The sequence below is a fragment of the Dromiciops gliroides genome, chromosome 2 (assembly GCF_019393635.1).
Source record: "Dromiciops gliroides isolate mDroGli1 chromosome 2, mDroGli1.pri, whole genome shotgun sequence".
NCBI classification, from domain to species: domain Eukaryota; kingdom Metazoa; phylum Chordata; class Mammalia; order Microbiotheria; family Microbiotheriidae; genus Dromiciops; species Dromiciops gliroides.
Window position 1 is genome coordinate 548475383 of NC_057862.1, and position 19210 is coordinate 548494592.

General features: G+C 36.1%; 1 protein-coding gene across 1 annotated transcript in view; it reads right to left on the minus strand.

The window, feature by feature from the left end:
• NPHP1 (nephrocystin 1) overlaps positions 1 to 19210 on the minus strand; it is a 44652-nt gene that overhangs the window by 16496 nt on the left and 8946 nt on the right. The window contains 11 exon segments of the mRNA XM_043985306.1: positions 2346 to 2474; positions 4336 to 4430; positions 9735 to 9819; positions 10772 to 10814; positions 11135 to 11238; positions 11525 to 11538; positions 11541 to 11570; positions 11573 to 11621; positions 14356 to 14620; positions 15333 to 15403; positions 15405 to 15458. Of these exon segments, the coding sequence (XP_043841241.1) occupies positions 2346 to 2474; positions 4336 to 4430; positions 9735 to 9819; positions 10772 to 10814; positions 11135 to 11238; positions 11525 to 11538; positions 11541 to 11570; positions 11573 to 11621; positions 14356 to 14620; positions 15333 to 15403; positions 15405 to 15458 (939 nt within the window).

The following is a 19210-nucleotide window of genomic DNA, read 5'->3' on the forward strand; positions in this document are numbered from 1 at the left end:
GACTGGGGGGCGGGGAGAAGGGTGGGAAATCAAGAAAGCCTTTGTATAAGAGTGTGAATCTAAGCTGAGCCCAGAAATAAGTTAAGGAGCTAAAGACACTGAGGCTGAGGAATGAGGGATTCCAGGCATGGGGGATAACCTCCACAAAGGCATGAAGCTGGGAAACATTGAGCTCAAGAAATGCTACTAGGCTGGTCTGGATGGAATATAGAGGGTATGAAGGGAAGTGGAATGAAATAATTAGTAAAGGTAGGAAGGAAGGATCCAGAAGTGGGGCTTTTAGGTCCCAGACTGAGAAGTCTGTATTTTATCCTAGAAAAAAATGGCATAATGGCACTGGTAGACCTGTACTGTAAGGGTAGCATTTTGGCAGTTTAATGGAGGAGAGATTGAAAAGCAAAGAGAGGGGAAACAGAGAAATCAATTAGAAAGCTATTGCAATAGTTCAAGATGAGAGGTAGTAGGTGCCTTAATCAGGGTAATGCCTGTGTGAGTGGAAAGTAGGGCAAAGATACAAAAGATGTAGTGAGAGAAAATGGACAAGGGGAGGGAGAAGGATGAATTCAGGGTGGTGGTCTCTTAATAGAGAAAGCAAAGTCCAGAGGAATGATTTTATGGGGAAAGTTAACAAATTCTGTTCTGAGAATATCTGGACTATTATTCTTCAAGATCTAGAGAATTACAGACTACCTGCTTCCTTTAATCAACCATAACATTGGTAGTCAGAAAATTTGTCCCATGACTTATGTAAAGGAACTTAAAGAAAAAAGCAAAAACTGTGTTATGCAAACAGGATAAAATTATGGGTAATGTTTGATACTTGTTCAAATAAGCTATTTTTTCAGATAAAAAAGTCTATTGATATAGTAGTCAGTTCATTTCCCAAAGTACTTTAGATGTACACCTGGCTTGGTGAATGGGTGCCTGCTCTTGTAGTAGTGTGGAAGTAGAGGACTACCCACACACACATCAGTGCCACTTGAAGGACCCTACCCTGAAGCAATGCCTAGGTTGTCCCAACTTCTCTTGTTGTGCATTTCAGAAGCTGCGCTCTATGTCAGAGGCCAGAAGATGCCACAGACCATAGCTATCTTGCCTATACCCTTGCTGGTAGTTAGTGCATCTATTACCTCCCTACTGCAGATGAATAAGGCCTAGAGAAGCTGCCTGGCTGGCAAATGGGAGAGCTAGGATGGGAACTTAGGTGTTCTGATTGTAAGCTCATGCTTTTTTTCACTTTGTCATGCTGGCAAGAGCACTGGGCTTGTCCTCAGACAGTCAGGGACCTTTAGAGCATGACTTGAGTCCTGAGTTTGCTGCTCATGAGCTATGTGGCCTTGGGCAAGTTACTTAACATTGAAGGGCCTCAGTTTCCTCATCTGTAAAATAGGATAGACCTGTGCTCTACATTCCCAATTATTAAGCCTGAGAAACTAGAACATAAACATTATATTTACACAGTGCCTTTGCAACTGGGCAATTAGATCAATTCAATGCTATTTTTAAGTCATATTAGCGTCTTATGTAGATGAAACAACCAACTAATAAGCTGAATTTGGGGGTGACTTTCTGACCTAAAGGCTCGGTCTTTATAGACAGTCTGTCAAAGAAAGGACAGAAAAAGTCACAAAAATATGATAACATTTGTACTGTGGATTTGGCACAGTGGTAAGAATATTGGTTCTGGAGTCAGAGGACATGGGTTTAATTTCAATTACATTTAATTTAAATTTCCCACTCTGCCACTTACTGCCCATAACCTCTGACTTCCACCACAGCATCTGCCTCCCTTTCTGGTAAGGATAGCTTTCACTCTCTCAGCCTAAAGGTATTCCCTCATCCCAGGTGAAGGGTGATTTGCTGACCTCCTAGGGGCAAGGAGGTAGGGGTGATGGCCAGATTTTGTCAAACTGACCAAGGTCAGGGACCCAGAAGGATCCTAGAGAAGGGAGCATCGAAACAGAATGGAGATGCAGCTGCTCCTTCACCCTGGGTGAGGCTCATTCCCCAGGGATGAATGAAAATATCACATGGCCCAGATAACCCAGGTCCTAGGTAAAGAGTCTGGCAAAAGAGCACTGGGGCAAGTGTGTGAAGGAGGGGACAGGAAGGTATAAAACTGTAACCTCAAATTTCCTAAAACATAATAAAACTGAAGTTTGATTCAACTTTAGACTTTTATCAAAACTGTACTAACTTCTAAGTGAACTTTTCTTGTTACTGAGCCGCTTTGGAAAGTCACTTCCCATCCCCGGGCCTCAGCTGCCTCATCTGTGAGAGGAGGGGACTGGACTAGATGGCTTTAAGTACCTGATTTAATGACCGAGTGCCCCAGCAGAGCTCACCTTACTTCCGTCAAAGACGCAGAGGCGTACGTGCCTACTGAGAACCTGCAGGCTTACTCCTGGCAGAGGAATCATTTTACAACTCCATAAGGTTAGAATCAGTGACACACGGCTTGGTGTGGGTTTAATCTAAAACAAACAAACACACATATATGGGAAAATGTTTTTGTTTTTTTTTGCAATTCGTATCTGAATTTTTATAATTTATACTATTCTCCATATGTAGCATTCTCTATTTACCGCTGATAAATTAAACTGAATACATTAAACTCAGTTAGCTAAGAAAGTACACGTATAAAAAAGGGGGAGAGGAAGCATATAAATTTATAAGAAGGAAAATACCACTATCTGGGAACTACTTAAAAAGTTAATGTTGAATTAATTTTAACTAAATTAATTTGACATTAATTAAAGTTAATGCTGCTGTTTAAAAGTTAATGGTTTAGCAATGCAGATTGAACTGTACTGTTTCTACTTTGGGGCTGTTTTTTATTTTATTTTTTCTTTTGTATGTTATTTCCCTTTTGTACTCTGACTCTTCTGTCATAATATGATTAATGCAGAAATACATTTAATGTGATTGCACATATATAACCTATATTAGATTGCTTTCTGTCCTGGGGAGGAAGGAGGGAAGGGAGGGTGGGAGAAAAATTTGGAACTGAAAATCCTATGAAAACAAATGTTGAAAACTATCCTTAAATGCAACTGGAAAATAATAAAATACAAAACAAAACAAAACAAAAACGAGTTAATGTTAGGGGTAGCTAGGTGGCATAGTGGATAAAGCACCAGCCCTGGATTCAGGAGGACCTGAGTTCAAATCCGACCTCAGACACTTGACACTTACTAGCTGTGTGACCCTGGGCAAGTCACTTAACCCCCATTGTCCCACAAAAAACAAAAACAAAAAAACAAAAAAAAATTGCTATACTTTCTTCTACCTCTAAAACAAAAGGAACTCAAAATCTTACTTTATTTTTAAGTATGGGACAGAAGTTAGAAAAGTTCCAATTCAAAATATTTGAAAATTATGTGGAAATTCATTATTTTTGTAATAAAGAGAACCACATTCCTAGAAAGAATAAGTAGAAGATAGAGAGGCAAAGGAAAAGGGACTAAAGTTGGCCATTTATATCTATTGATATGACTTATAGAGAATGTCAAGGGTGGAAAAAATACCGCATAAAGACCTCCAAAATATTTAGTTTTTTATAGTATACAACAGTCAAGGTCAAGTTCTTTGTGAGCTCTTCTTTTAAACAATTCATTAACTCAAAATGCCTTTACTGAATGGCCACCATGTGTAAAGCACCAGGAGAACCAAGGAACCTACAGAGAGGAAGAGGCCATCCACTAAAAATCTAGGTTCTAACAGAGTGGACAGAATGTGCACAAACAACTATGATGCAAAGTAGAAGATGAAACTGCAACAAGAGAGGTACAATGTGCTAGGCTAATATCAAAGGAAGGTAAAAGGGACCCAGGGGAGGTTCCAGAATATTTCTAAAAACAAAGCAATTCTAAAATAATTACCATTCTTCCTTCCAACTTACAAACACGCAGTTTGCAGTTGACACCTTTAGTTCCACGAAAGACTACCTAGTAATATTCTAGCCATTTGCTCTCCCAAAACAAGATCATAAGTTATACCTAACTTTCTCAACTCCTGCCAGTTTAATAAATTTAAAATTTAAAATAAGTTTAAATCTTAAAGAAATTACTTTTTCTACCTGACAGCTGAATTGTAAATGATGGAGAATGAAAGAGGAATAAAGCTATGGTAACCAGATCTGATTTAAAGTTCTGTATACTACAAATTAGTAATAGTTAAGTTACATTGCTATATGTACATAAGCTCCCCCCCCCAAAGTTTTGTATCCTGCAATGTATTACCCAACTTGAATATTGAGAAATGTGCTTTATTTTAATGCTTAGGAATATACCTAAGTTTTGGAAATGTACAGTTTTTCTGATAGTAAATACTTACAGTGCCATTTTCAGAATCCCATATCATATCTTTAAAAGCCAATTGTGAAGGGGTAAGTTCAGGCTGTAAGAAGTAACCTGCTTGAAACTGACTCCCTGAAAAAAATTTCATTTTTCTTTAATATTCTTATAGAAAAAGAAGTGAAATGCATGACCAAATAATGATCTTGTATTTATTATCACTGTCAGTTATCATATGCCCCCCCCCCCCGCCCAGGTATCTGGTATTGTGCCAAGAAACAAGGAAGGAGCTACAGGGAATTAATTTAAAAAAAACAAAAACCAAAGTGTCAGATTCCAAGGTGCCTATTTTTTCAATTTTTTGATAGATTTTGTTTTTAGATTACTTTTTTCCCAATATCACTCCCTGACCCAGACAGCCAAACTTATAACAAAGAATTTAAAAAGAAGGGGAGAAGGAAAAGCAAAACTAACCAATAAATCCAACAAGTCTGACGGTATATACACAGTTCTGTACCCATGCACACCCACATTTCTGCAAAGAAGGGAAGGAGGTGTACTTTCTTATTTCTCTGTTGAGGCCAGACTTGGTCATTATAAAGACACATCCCTCAGTCTCAGCTCTTTTGTTCTTTCCACTGACATAGCTGTAGTCATTGTGAATATGATTATCTTGGTTCTACTTATTTCATTTTGCATCAGTTCATATAAGAGTCTCTATGAGTCTCAGTACTCTTCCCTTCCATTGCTTCTTATAACACAGTAATATTCCATTATGTTCATGTACTACGAGTTGTTCAGTCTTTCCCCAATAGATGAGCATCTACTTTGTTTCTAGTTCTCCACTACAATAAAGTATTACTATGAACATTTTGGTGTTTGTGGGACCTTTCTGTATTTGACCTCTCTAATAGTGTGATCTTTAGGTCAGAGCTTATATATTTGAGTCACATACTCTGGAAAGCAGATTGCTTTCCAGAATGGCTGGGTCAATTCACAGCTCCACCGGCAGTGCATAAAGATTACAGAGCTTGAAGGAGCCTCAAAGACCATCTAGTACAAGCATCTTATTTTGTAGACAACTAAATGAGGGAAGTTATGTGACTTGATCCAGGTCATACAGGCAGTAAGCATGAGGGAGGATTCAAACCCAGATCCTCTGCCTCCAGGATCAAGAGCTCTTTTTGCTGTGCCACATTTGGCTATCTTCCCATAACTCCTCCACTGCTGGCGAAATCTTATCCTTTGTGATCCTTGCCAATTTACTTCAGGTAAAGTGAAACCTCAAGATTGTTTCAATTTGGAAGTTGAGGGGATACCCATCAATTGGGGAATGGCTGGACAAGTTGTGGTATATGAATGTAATGGAATACTATTGTGCTGTAAGAAACGATGAGCAGGAGGAATTCAGGGAAACCTGGAGGGTCTTGCGCGAGCTGATGATGAGTGAGATGAGCAGAACCAGAAGAACATTGTACACAGTACCATCAACATTGTGTGTTGATCTACTGTGATGGACTATATTCTTCTCACCAATGCAATGGTACAAAAAAGTTCCAGGGAACTCATGATAGAAGAGGATCTCCAAATCCAGGGGGAAAAAAAAAGAACTGTGGAGAATAGATGCTGAATGAACCATACTATTTCTTTTGTTTTTGGTGCTGATGTTTGTCTATTTTGAGGTTTTTCGTCATTGCTCTGATTTTTCTCTTATAACATGACTAATGCAGAAATATGTTTAATGTTATTATATATACATATATATGTGTGTATATATGTGTATATATATACATATATATGTATATTTGTATATATACATATATGTGTGTGTGTATATATATATGTATATATAAAAATATAACCTATATCAGATTACCTGCTATCTAGGGGTGGGTGGAGGGAGGGGAATGAGGGAGAAAAATCTGAAATTGGAAAGCTTGTATAAACAAAAGTTGAGACCTATCTTTACATGTAACGGGGAAAAAATACTTTATTACAAATAAAAAAAAGATTGTTTCAATTTGCATTTCTTTCATTATTAGTGATTCAGAGCAATCTTTCTCTCGGTCTTTAATAGTCTGCTATCTTCTTTTGAGATCTTTTGTTCCTAAGCTTTGACTATTATTGTTGCTGTTGAGTTGTATCCAACTCTTTATGACTCCAAAGACCATACTGTTCATGGGTTTTTCTTGGCAATGAGACTGTATTTCCTTCTCTAGTGGATTAAGGCAAATAGAGGTTAAGTGACTTGTCCATGGTCACATAGCTATCACAGGTCTGAGGTTGCATTTGAACTCAGGTCTTCCTGGCTCCAGGCCCACTGCTCTATCCACTGAGCCACCTAGCTGTCTCTTATGCTTGGACTACTTTTCCATTAATCAATGGCCCTTGATCATTTGTGTTTCTTTCCTATATATCTTGGACTTGGCCCCTTATCACTAATATTTGATACAAAGAGTTTACCTCCTAGTCAGCAGCTTCCTTTATATTCTAGTGGGGCTACTTTTGCTTATTGAAAAGCTTTTCAATGTTTTACAACCAAGATAACCACAGTTTACTTTCTAAGCCAGATCCTTGCCAAGAAACTTAACTAGAGAGAGGCATATACAAGGTAGTACCTTCTTGTCCAATGTAGAAGACATGCTACTCTTTTAAAGAAAAAATGCAATTATTATATTGACTACTTTCCATGAAAACATTTTATATTATCCTTTAGATGTTGAGGCTGTGTAGTGCTGGGGATAAGGGTGAGCACTGGAGTCAGGGATACCTCAATTCAAGTTGGACACATATTCGCTGTAGGACTATGGGAAAGTCATTGAGTCCCTCGGGCCCTTGGGCAACTCTCTAAGACTGTAAGTTACAGATGGCTCAGTCTGGATGCAGATGGGCAGCTAGGTGGCACAGTGGATAGAGTCGAACCTGGAGTCAGGAAGATATATCTTTCTGAGTTCAAATATGGCCTCTGACACTTACTAGCTGTGTGACCTTGTGCAAGTTACTTAATCGTGTTTGCCTCAGTTTCCTCACCTGTAAAATGAGCTGGAGAAGGAAATGGTAAACCACTCTAGTATCTTTGCCAAGAAAATCCCAAATTTGGTCATGAAGAGTCAGACAAGACTGAAATGACTCAACAACAGTCTGGATCAAGCATAAGAGGTTCCATACTGGGAGCTCCCTGCAGTAATGAAATCACAGACACCCCCTCCATCCCCTTCAAAAGAAGAGACTATAGGGGACAGCTAGGTGATGCAGTGCATAAAGCACTGGCCCTGGATTCAGGAGGACCTGAGTTCAAATCTGGCCTCAGACACTTGACACTTACTAGCTGTGTGACCCTGGGCAAGTCACTTAACCTTCATTGCCCTGCCCCCTCCCCCCAAAAAGGAGACCACAAACGCATTCACACCATGTAGATCAATATTCTATGTAGATTTTTATGGTAACATTGAAACATGTTCATCATAAAAATAGCAGACTTGGAAAGCAGCAAAAAGACTAGAGACAGAAAACCCAGTTCTGAATCCCAGTTCTGCTGCTCACTAACTATGGAATCTCAGGGAATTCCCTTACAATTTTCTCTGGGCCCTCAGTTTCCTCATCTGTAAAATGAGGGCATTAGACTAGATAACTTTTAAGGTCCCTTTTGGGTCTAAATCTGTCATGTAACATGGGTTCATGATTAAGCACTTTACAAACACGATCTGACTTAATCATCACAATCAAACTGAGGTACATACTACTATTACTATCCTCTTCATTTTCCACATGAGGAAGGGTTCAGTTACTTTTATATGGTCACACATCTATTAAGTGTCAGGTGAGGGATTTGAACTCAAGTCTCTAGCTGCATTGCATTATGCTGCCTCTCAATTTATTCTTTATTTGTAGAAACCTGGTGAGAATTATTATAGTGTTTATATAAATGATCTAAGCTGTTTGACTTCATTTTTATTTTTTGCAAATCTTTCCACATCCATATCTTTTCCCACATCTTGGTCTTATAATATTTTGGTTTTGAGCCATTTTGGTTGTATCAGACTTTCTGCAACCCCTTTGGGGTTTTCTTGGCAAAGATTTTTGTTTGCCATATCCTTCTCCAGATCATTTTACAGATGAACAAATGAGGCAAACAGGGTTAAGTGACAGCTGGTAAGTGTCTAAGGCTAGATATGAACTCAGGAAGGTGAGTTCCTGATTGTAAGCCCCATGCTCTATCCACTGCGCCACCTAGCTGCTCTGCATATAACATCAGTAATATTTTAAGGAATTTGCCAGTATGAAAGAAAAATAAATAATTTACATAGTTTACTGCCTCTGGTCATTTTTTTGGAGGGACTAGATTTTTTTTAAAGTATGTTGATTCACAAAGTAAGATGATTAGAGATAACTGCTTAACAAATCATCAGTCTTTTATTTCATTATTTAATAATTTGTCATACTTTATTATCCCTAACATCAGTATTAGAATCATATGAATTTTCAATTATATAACAGAAGTCTGAGAAAAAGAAAATTGAGAAAACCATCCTAGACTAATAATTAGAAAAACATTTTGCATATCAAATCTCCTAAAATTAGAATTAAATATTCATTGTAATGCAAAGAATTACAGAGATTTTTGCTAGAAATAAAAATATTTTTAGGTTCCTTTTTTAAAAAAATCTTTCAATATAAAAAAAATAAGAATTGCCTTAGAATTTGACTAACAATTCTCAAAGAGGAGCAGAAAACTCCCATCTCTTCTGTGTCAAGATAATGGAATGTGGTAGATAAGGGGATTTAGCAGATACTCAAAGACCCACCTAGAGATTAATCTAAATTTACTGAATTAATTGAGAGTGATTGACTGCTGATTAGCTTACTTCAGTTAACTAGATTGTAAGCACATCTGGCTAGCCCTTAAGAAAGTATTGTTCTCAGAAGCTAAAAACTTTGAACTTAACTCTAGACCACCTTCAAGTCCAGTGAACCAATGGATTTGAATGATGCTAGCCAATCAGCTTAAAGAACCTCCCATTTCTGGGAGGAGAACATGAAGTAGGAAGCAGATGCTGGCTGAGGGTTGAGGTCCTCTTTTGGTTTGAGACATTGATTTGGTGGCAGGACTACAAGTGGGAGGTTTAGGAAGGCTAGGATTTCCGTGCTATAAGAAATCTGTTCTCAATCTTTCTCTCTCTTTACTATCTTATATCTTTTAATAAACCCTTTAAAAGCCTAAACTCACTTATCAGTGATTTTAGCCAGTTTCCCCCCAAAACTGGGGGGGAAAGATTAGAACCCACATTTAGAATTTTAAATTACACACTTCCAGGAATGAAGAATACATTAGCATTAACCAAGTTGAGTTATCCATTAAATTGTTACTAATGTATTGGAGAAATTATAATATGAGGCTATTTGGCTTCCAGTCTAAGTAACTGACACCTGAAATCTTACCTTCTTCTAAAAACTGGTAAAGAGTTGATGGTCGAAATCCTGCAGGAATAGCTCCCATAGCAGTCAACACGTCAATAGTGTTACTCTAGTTATTGAAGAAATGCAATAGTGATTTTTATGTTCCTTTCTCTATACCTTATAAGTCTTTCTTTATACAATAGAGATATGAGAAGTACATGTGCATATGTAGACCTACATACACACGCACACAAACATTATGCCAGTACAAAATACATGCATAAATGGGGGTGGGAGGAGAGCTGTAAATTGGAGAAAGCAAGGAATTTAATCACAGATTTTGTAAAGGATTATCATCAGGGAATCACAACTATTCCCAGGAAATGATCTGTCTTCCTTGCTATGCCCATTCCCCTTCCATAGACACCTACTCCTCAATGAAATATTTCATATGCCCCAGGCCCATTTCTCTCTCTCTCTCTCTCTCTCTCTCTCTCTCTCTCTCTTTGGTGGAGCAATGAGGGTTAAGTGACTTGCCCAGAATCACACAGCTAGTAAGGGTCAATTCCATTACTCTCTTATTCCCCACTCCTACCCCCAACACAATTAAAGTCCTCATTTTCATTCCCTCAGGACATTGTGATATGATCAACTAGCTTAATATTATGAATAATGCTGAGGTGTAGTATTAATGACTCTTAATGGCTTAGTGTTATCATCTCAGAATAACTTGTGCATTTTAACAGAGATCTCACACAGAAGAGATCAAATGATAGGAATTTCAGGAAGAAGGGCAACCAAGGGAAAAGATACTTGGAGCCAGGGCTTTATTCAGAGGCTGTCAAATTATGCAATGTAAACAACTGCCTATTCTAACTATACCTAAAGTCCTATTACAAAAAGATCACCAGGCCACTAAATAAATTTCATCTAATTCATGTACCTCATATTCCATTTTGTGCATGGTACCTTACATAAAAGCAAATCACCCCAAGTCCCATCCCACTTTTGATGATCTATTCTACTATGATAGCTGGATAATAAAATGAGACATCATTAATATTGTAGGAAAGACTAACCTCTGTAATAGCTTTTCTAATAGCACTCCAATGAGAATCAGTTCTGGGGATAGACAAAAATAAGACAAGCATATACACATGAAGCAATACAAAAGCTGTGCTTATCGATATTTATTCAATGCTCATTTAGCTAGTAGTGAGTGTACTATTTTGTCAATAGATGCTGCAAATCTAATGCCTTCAGGATATAACCAAGGAAGATAAAACCTTTCACTCTGAAAATGTTTCATGAAGTTAAATTGCTCTTTTTACTTTTAAAAGAACTAAAGCAGAAAACATATCAAAATTTTTTTTAAAAATTCCTAAAGTTTCTATGAAAAGAATGGATCAATACATTTTCTCTGTACTTCCTTTCATGCTCACCGTGGCTTAATCTCTGCTCCATGGGCTGTTTCATCTACCACCTCTACATCTTCTTCACTTTCCTCTTCACTGTATTCCTGGACCTCTTTCTCTTTAACACAGGGCTAGAAATTATTGAAATAGGACACGTTTACCACTCACAGAAATCAATTTAAACTTTAAAAAATAGCAACATCATTTTAAAAAAAGGTGTCACTCTAAGTGCTCAGGGTCATTTCTCATGCTTCTATCCCTTTTGATTTAAAGTAATTTTATAGATCAAAAGGTTCTGCCATTATACAAAAGAGAAACATGGGCCAAAAAAAAAGTTGTAATGGGAAATGAAAAGAAGAAAACTAAAATGAAGTTGAAAAATACAAATTAAGAAGAAAAATAAATATACATGCTAACCTCCAGGTAGGTTTGGGAACAAGACCTTTATTTCCATGAATATTCTAGCTATCCACCAGCCATCAGGTTCTTTTGAAGGATGAGAGAACTTCATCTTCTTAAAAGAAAAACAAACAAGAAATCCAGTACTAATTAAACACATCATTACTTATGTTTCATATATGTACTAAAATTAATTTTCTTTTATATTATATTTAATTTGCCTCTAATCTCACCATGATTACAAATATATTTTCAAATAGGATTTGAAAATTACCATCGAGAAATAATTAATGAAGAATTTATTGGAAAAATTGATTTGTTGGAAAGCCAAATTATTTTTTGTTGTTTTGTTTTTGTGGGCAATGAGGGTTAAGTGACTTGCCCAGGGTCACATAGCTAGTAAGTGCCAAGTGTCTGAGGCTGGATTTAAACTCAGGTCCTTCTGAATCCAGGCCCAGTGCCCTATCCATTGTACCACCTAGCTGCGCACAATTTTGTTTTTAAATAAAATTTCAGTATATCATATTATGAAGTTTAAATAATTAATATCAGTCAAATGTAATATGATAATAATTATAATTTTGGCTCACCTTCACTATTAGAAGAGTTTTTCATCTCCTTTAGTAAAATGTATATACTTATTCTCCCTGGTCATTATGTAATGATTTGATAGGTTCAGTCACTAAGGAAGACTTTTTGTTATCTCCATGTCAGCATTAAGAATTACTAAATACGTGAGCTGATGATGAGTGAGATGAGCAGAACCAGAAGAACATTGTAAACAGTATCATCAACATTGAGTGTTGACCTACTGTGATGGACTATATTCTTCCTCACCAATGCAATGGTACAGAAGAGTTCCAGGGAACTCAGGATAGAAGAGGATCTCCAAATCCAAGAAAAAAAAAGAAAGAAAGAACTGTGGAGTGTACATGTTGATTGAACCAATATTATTTCCTTTGTTTGGGTACTGTTGTTTTTTTTTTTCTATTTGAGGTTTTGCATCACTGCTCTGATTTTTTCTCTTGTAACAGGATTAAAGCAGAAATAGGATTAATGTTATATGTGATATATATGTGTGTGTGATATATCTATATCTATATGTATAGAGATATATAGATATAACCTATATCAGATTACCTGCTGTCTAGGGGGAGGGGGGAGGGAGGGAGAAAAATCTGAAATTGTAAAGCTTGTATAAACAAAAGTTGAGAACTATCTTTACAGTAACAGAAAAAATAAAATACCTTATACATTAAAAAAAAAAGAATTACTAAATAAAATACCAAGTTATTCCTTTTATCATGGATCAATTATACTACCATGACTCAAAAAATTTTTTTCTAATTTTTTTCTAAGAGCTGCTGGGCAGGGCAGCTAGGCAGTGCAGTGGATAAAGCATTGGCCCTGGATTCAGGAAGACCTGAGTTCAAATCTGACCTCAGACACTTGACACTTACTAGTTGTGTGATCCTGGACAAGTCACTTAACCCTCATTGCCCTGCAAAAGAAAAAAAAAAGCTGCTGGGCAGTTAGGTGGTGTAGTGAATAGAGTGATAGCCATGGAGTCAGGAAATCTGGCCTCAGACACTTACTAGCTGTGTGTCCCTGGGCGCTTAACCCTGTTTGCCTCAGTTTCCTCATCTGTGAAATGAGCTTGAAAAGGAAATGGCACACCTCTTCAGTATCTTTGCCAAGAAAACTCCAAATGGGGTCACAGAGAGTCAGACACAACTAAAAAGCAACTGAACTGAACATAAAAGCTGTTGTAACCTTAGGAAAGTCGTTCTCCCTCTTGGTCTCATCTGTCAAATAAGAGAGTTAGAGGAAATTATCTCTAAGGTTCCTTCAGTTTTAGTGTTCTATGTTCATCTAAGTATAAAATCTCAAATTCACACCTCCTACATTAGAAACCTGAAGGAAAGTTTAGACTGTTCAATATTAAACATATTTCAAAATCTTCATCATTAATTTGCAAATTCTAATTTGCTTCAAAGGAATAAGAGGATTTCAGAGTTGGAAGGCCATCCCATCCAACTGATAACCTGAACAAGAATCCTCTCTAAAACCCCAAGCAAGTGGTCACCTTTGCTTGAAGTCCTCTAAGCCTATTTCCTCCAGCCCCTAGGTGGCTCATTCACTTTTTAGTGGAATTCAGCTCTTAATTATGAAGTTTTCCCTTACCTCAAGCTTAAATCTGCCTCTCTGAAATTTCCAACTATTATTTCTAATAATCCTTGGCCTTTGGGTCAAGCAGAAAAAGTCCAAAGGAGGGGGCAGCTAGGTGGCGCCTAGATAGAGCAATGGCCCTGGAGTCAGGAGGACCTGAGTTCAAATCCAGCCTCAGACACTTGACATTTACTAGTTGTGTAACCCTGGGAAAGTACTTAATCCTCATTGCCTCCCCCACCCCCCCACTCCCCACCGCCAAAGAAAAAGTCCAAAGAAGATAGACTTTATTTGATTGATAGTTTTATAAAACTTTTATTTGTACTTTTATTTGTGTCTTGTCCCATGTATTTTTCTTCTCCTAATGAAGAGTATTTGGTTCTGAGAAAAAACTGAAGAATACCACTGCTATGTACTTTAGATCTCATGATACAGAGGAAAGAATACTGCTTCCAAAGTCAGAGGAACTGGGTTTAAAACCCTGCACCTGTGTGACCTTGGGCAATTCACATCAATTCCCTTTGCCTCAGTTTCTTCCTTTGTAAAATGAGGGGGTGAGACAAGGTGGTCTTTGTGGGCCTTTCCAGAGCTAGATCTATGATCTTGTCTGGTATTTTATCACACGAGTTAGATGTTACATTTATGTTTATCATGATACTAGGTACTCAACTTGTTTTTACCTTAAATGTGAGATCTCCTGCTTGCTGAGCAACAAAATCACCAACAGCAATATATTCTTTATTACTTGGTTGTTCATCACTAGTGTCATCTTCTTCTTCCTCTTCTACTTCTTCAACCTCCTCATCACTTTCTTCACTTTCTTCATCTTCACTATCATCATTGTCATCATCATCATCATCTTCTTCTTCTTCTTCTTCTTCTTCAGTTTCCTCAGAGTCTTCTTCCTCTTCTTCAGCCTGAGGAATATTCTGAACTTTCTCCTCTCTATAAAAAACACACAATTATGATTATGATCACTCAAAATGAGGTGATGTGCATTCCATGTATGATTCAATGTGGTTCAATTTCTTTTTTGCTTTTTTTTTGTTTTTTTGTTAATGTGGTTCAATTTGGAGTCGGAGGACCCGAGTTCAAATCCTACCTCTGTCAATATACCTGTGTGACCTTGGACAAGTCACTTAACTCCTCTAGGGCTCAGTTTCCATATGTGTAAAATGAAGCTTCTGAGGTTCCTTCCACTGCTAAGTCTGTGATAGTATGATGCTGCCCTTGGTATGGCAGGGAAACCAGCTTGTACAATGGATGCAGAGATTGATGGAGAAGGGAAGTGACTGTTTTGGGGTTATCCCTGTGCAAAGGAAAACCCATGTCTGGAAGGCAATCAGTTCATATTTCCAAATGGGAAATAGAAAAATCAAGGCAAATGTAATGATACCACCGCATGGTTTCACATTTGGGTAGGATGTGTTATTTTATTTATTTTTTTTTTTTGCAGGACAATGAGGGTTAAGTGACTTGCCCAAGGTCACACAGCTAGTAATTGTCAAGTGGCCTGAGGCCGGATTTATCCACTGAACCACCCAGCTGCCCCTAGGATGTGTTATAATAGATTAATGATGCCATTATGAAGCATTGTCTTTTGGGGCAATGTTACAAGGGTTATAGCTATTCAAACAAAAAATTTTAGTCAACATACGGCGTTATATTTTCTTTACTTATTGTCCCAGCAAGTTCTTGCAGCTGCTTTGTAAGCTTTTCCAAAACGTTTTTCTTCATCTTCTTTTCTCTGGTTGTAGTTCCCCACAGGTGCTGGTTCATCACCCTACAAAAGAAAATTGTCATATAAAATACATTTTAATTTTAATCCTCAGTTTATTCATTTTCTATTTTTGTTTTTTTTTTTAATTAATTTTATTTATTTTTTGGTTTATAATTTAAGTGCCAAACTATCTCTCTCTCTCTCTCCCTCCCCACCCCACACTAGAGAAGGACACCATTTGACATGGATTTATAAACATATGTAAAACCAAACTATGATACTTTCTATTTGTCAGTTCGTTCTCTGGAGGTGGACAGCATCTTCTAGGTCCTTTGTAGTTGATTTGAGTATCTGTAAAACTCCAAAATAGCTTGGTCTTGGGGCAGCTAGGTGGTGCAGTGGATAGAGCACCAGCTCTGGACGTCAGGAGGACCTGACTTCAAATCCGGCCTCAGACACTTAACACTTACTAGCTGTGTGACCCTGGGCAAGTCACTTAACCCCAATTGCCTCACTAAAAAAAAAAAAATAGCTTGGTCATTCACAATTATTCTTCAAACAATATTGCTGTTACTGCATACATCATTCTCTTGGTACTGCTCATTTCACTTTTCATTATTTCATACGTCTTTCCATGTTTTTCTAAAAACAACCAGCTCACCACTTCTTACAGCACAGTAGTATTCCATCACAATCCCCTCAATTTCTAGTTCTTTGCCACCACAATATTTTGGAACATATAGCTTCTTTTTCTTTTTCCTTGATCACCTTGCTGGGTTAAAGGGTATATACAGTTTTATAACTCTTTGGACATAATTGCAGATTGGTCTCCAATATTATATGGTCAGTTCACAGTTCTACCAACAGCATATTAGTGTTCCAATTTTTCCACATTCCCTCGTTTTCCCCTTCTTTCATTTTAGTCAATCTGATAGGTGTGAGATATCTCAAAGTTGTGATGCATTTCTCTGATCAATAATGATTCAGAGCATTTTTTCATATGACTATATAGTTTTGATTTCTTCATCAAAAAACCATTTGTATCCATTGACCATTTACTTATCAATTGGGAATGACTCATTCTTATAAATTTGACAAAGTTTCCTATATATGTGAGATAGAGAACTTTAGCTGAGAAAATAAACTTTCTATAAATTTCTTCCACCCTCCAATTTTCTGCTTTCTTTCTAATCTTGGCTACATTGGTTTTATTCGTACAAAACCCTTTTAATTCAATGTAATCAAAATTATCCATTTTACATCTCCCAGCACTCTCTATCTCTTATTTATTCGTAAATACTCCTCCTATCTATAAGTGTGATAGGTAATGTGTTTCATGTTCTTCTAATTTTCTTATGATGACTTCTTTTATTTCTAGGTCATGGTATTCATTTTTTATCTTACCTTGGTAAATGGTGTAAATATTTTTCCATACTCAGTTTCTGCCAGATTGCTTTCTGGTTTTCTCAACCATTTTTTTAACCAAATAGTGTATTCTTATCCCAAAAGCTTAAATCTTTACATTTGTCAAACACAAGGTTACTATAATCATTTATAACTGTGTAGTCTGCTCCATTGATCCACCTTTGTTTGGATAATTACTTCCTTATAATATAGTTTAAGCTCTAGTACTACTAAATTGCTTTCCTTTATATTTTTTTTTCATTAATTCCTTTGATGTTCTTGACCTTTTGTTCTTCCAAATAAATTTGTCATTATTGTTCCTATTCAGGAAAATAAATTTTTGTTAATTTATTTAAATGGCATCGAATATATAGATTAATTTAGGTAAAATTGTATTTTGTCATACTGGCTCTGCCCACCCATGAACAATTAATATTTCTCCAATTATTTAATTCTGACTTTAGTTGTATAAAAAGGTGTTTTATAATTATGTTCATGTAGTTCCTGGGTTTGTCTTGGCAAGTATAACTCCAGATATTTTATACTGTCTATAGCTATTTTAAGCTATCTCTTCTTGCAGGGTTTTGTTGTGATAGAAATACTGATGATTTATGTGGACTTATTTTATATTTGCTACTCTTCTGAATTTATTAATATATCAACTAGCTTTTTAGCTGAATTTTTTTGCTTTTTTCAAATATATTTTCAAGTATATCATCATATCATTTGTTACCTCACTTGCCCATTCCGATTCCTTCAATTTCTTTTCTTCTCTTATTTCTATTGCCAGCATTTCTAATACAATATTGAATAATATTGGTGATAATGGTATCCTTGTTTCACTCCTGATTTTATTGGGAAGGCGTCTAGCTTATTCCCACTACAAATATGCTTATTGATGGTTTTAGTAGATGCGTTTCATCATTTTAAAGGAAAAATCCACTTATACCTTTGCTTTCAAGTGTTTTAATGGTAATGAGTTTGTATTTTATCAAAAATCTTTCTACATCCATTGATATAATCATATGATTTTAATTACTTTTGTTATTGATAGAATAAAGTATTTTAAGAGTTTGTCTTATGGTTAAACCATCCCTTCATTCCTGGTTAAATCCACTTGGCCCACATGTATAATCTTTGTGATATATTATTATGGAGTCCTGGCCATATTTTATTATGATTGTTGCATCCATATTCATTATAAAATTGGTCTATAATTTTCTTTCTCTGTTTTTGCTTGGTTTAAGTATAAACCCCATATTTGTTTCATATAAGGAATTTGGTAGGACTCCTTTGCTTATAAGCCAATAACTTATTTAATACGGGAATTAGTTGATCTTTAAATGTTTCGTAGAATTCACTTGTAAATCTATCTGGTTCTGATGCTTTCTTCTTAGGAAGTTCATTTATAGTCTGTTCAATTTCTTTTTTTTAAATAGGCTTACTTATATTATTCTATTTTCTGTTTCTGTTAATCTAGGCAGTCTATATTTTGTAAATTATCTTCCATTTCACTAAATTGTTCAATTTATTGGCATATATGGGGCAGAAAATAACTCTTAATAATTGTTTTGATTTCATCTTCAGTAGTAGTATATTCACCCTTTTATTTTTGATACTAGTATGGGGTTTATCTTTCTCTCTTTAAAAAATCATATTAACCATGGTTATCTATTTTTGTGGGTTTGTTTTCATAAAATGAATTTCTAATTTTATTTATTAATTCAATAGTTTCTGATATTCCATTTATTATTAATTTCACCTTTAATTTTTTAGGATTTCCAATTTGGTATTTAATCAGGGATTTTAATTTGTTCTTTTTCTAGTTTTTTTAATTGCATACCCAATTCATTGGTCTGCTCTTTCTCTCTTTTACTGATGTAAACATTTAGAAATATAAATTTCATATATATGTTATTCCTTCTTAAAGATTCTAGCACTACCAACCCTCCATGAACCTCCTGCCTCTACTGTAAGTTATTCCATTCATACCTTGTTTGTATGAGATAATTGCCCTATTTACCTCTCCCTACCCAATTTTATTTTATTTTTTTTAGGATCATCTCATCATACTCATCCAAACCTTCTATCTATGTATGCTCTTTCAAACTACCTAAGTAATGATAACATTCTTAAGAGTTACAGATTATGTTTTCCCATATACAAAGTAAGCATTTTAACCTTATTAAACCGTTTATAATTGGTTTTTGATGTTTACCTTATGTTTCTCCTGAATCTATTAGGTCAAATTTTCCATTCAGTTCTGATCTTTTTGTCACAAATACCTGACAGTCCTTTAGTTAATTAAATGTCCATTTCCACCCCCTGAATTATACTCAGCTCTCCTGGGTAAAGTTACTTGGTTTACTACTCAGCTCCTTGCTTTCTGAAATATAATGTTACATGTCCTT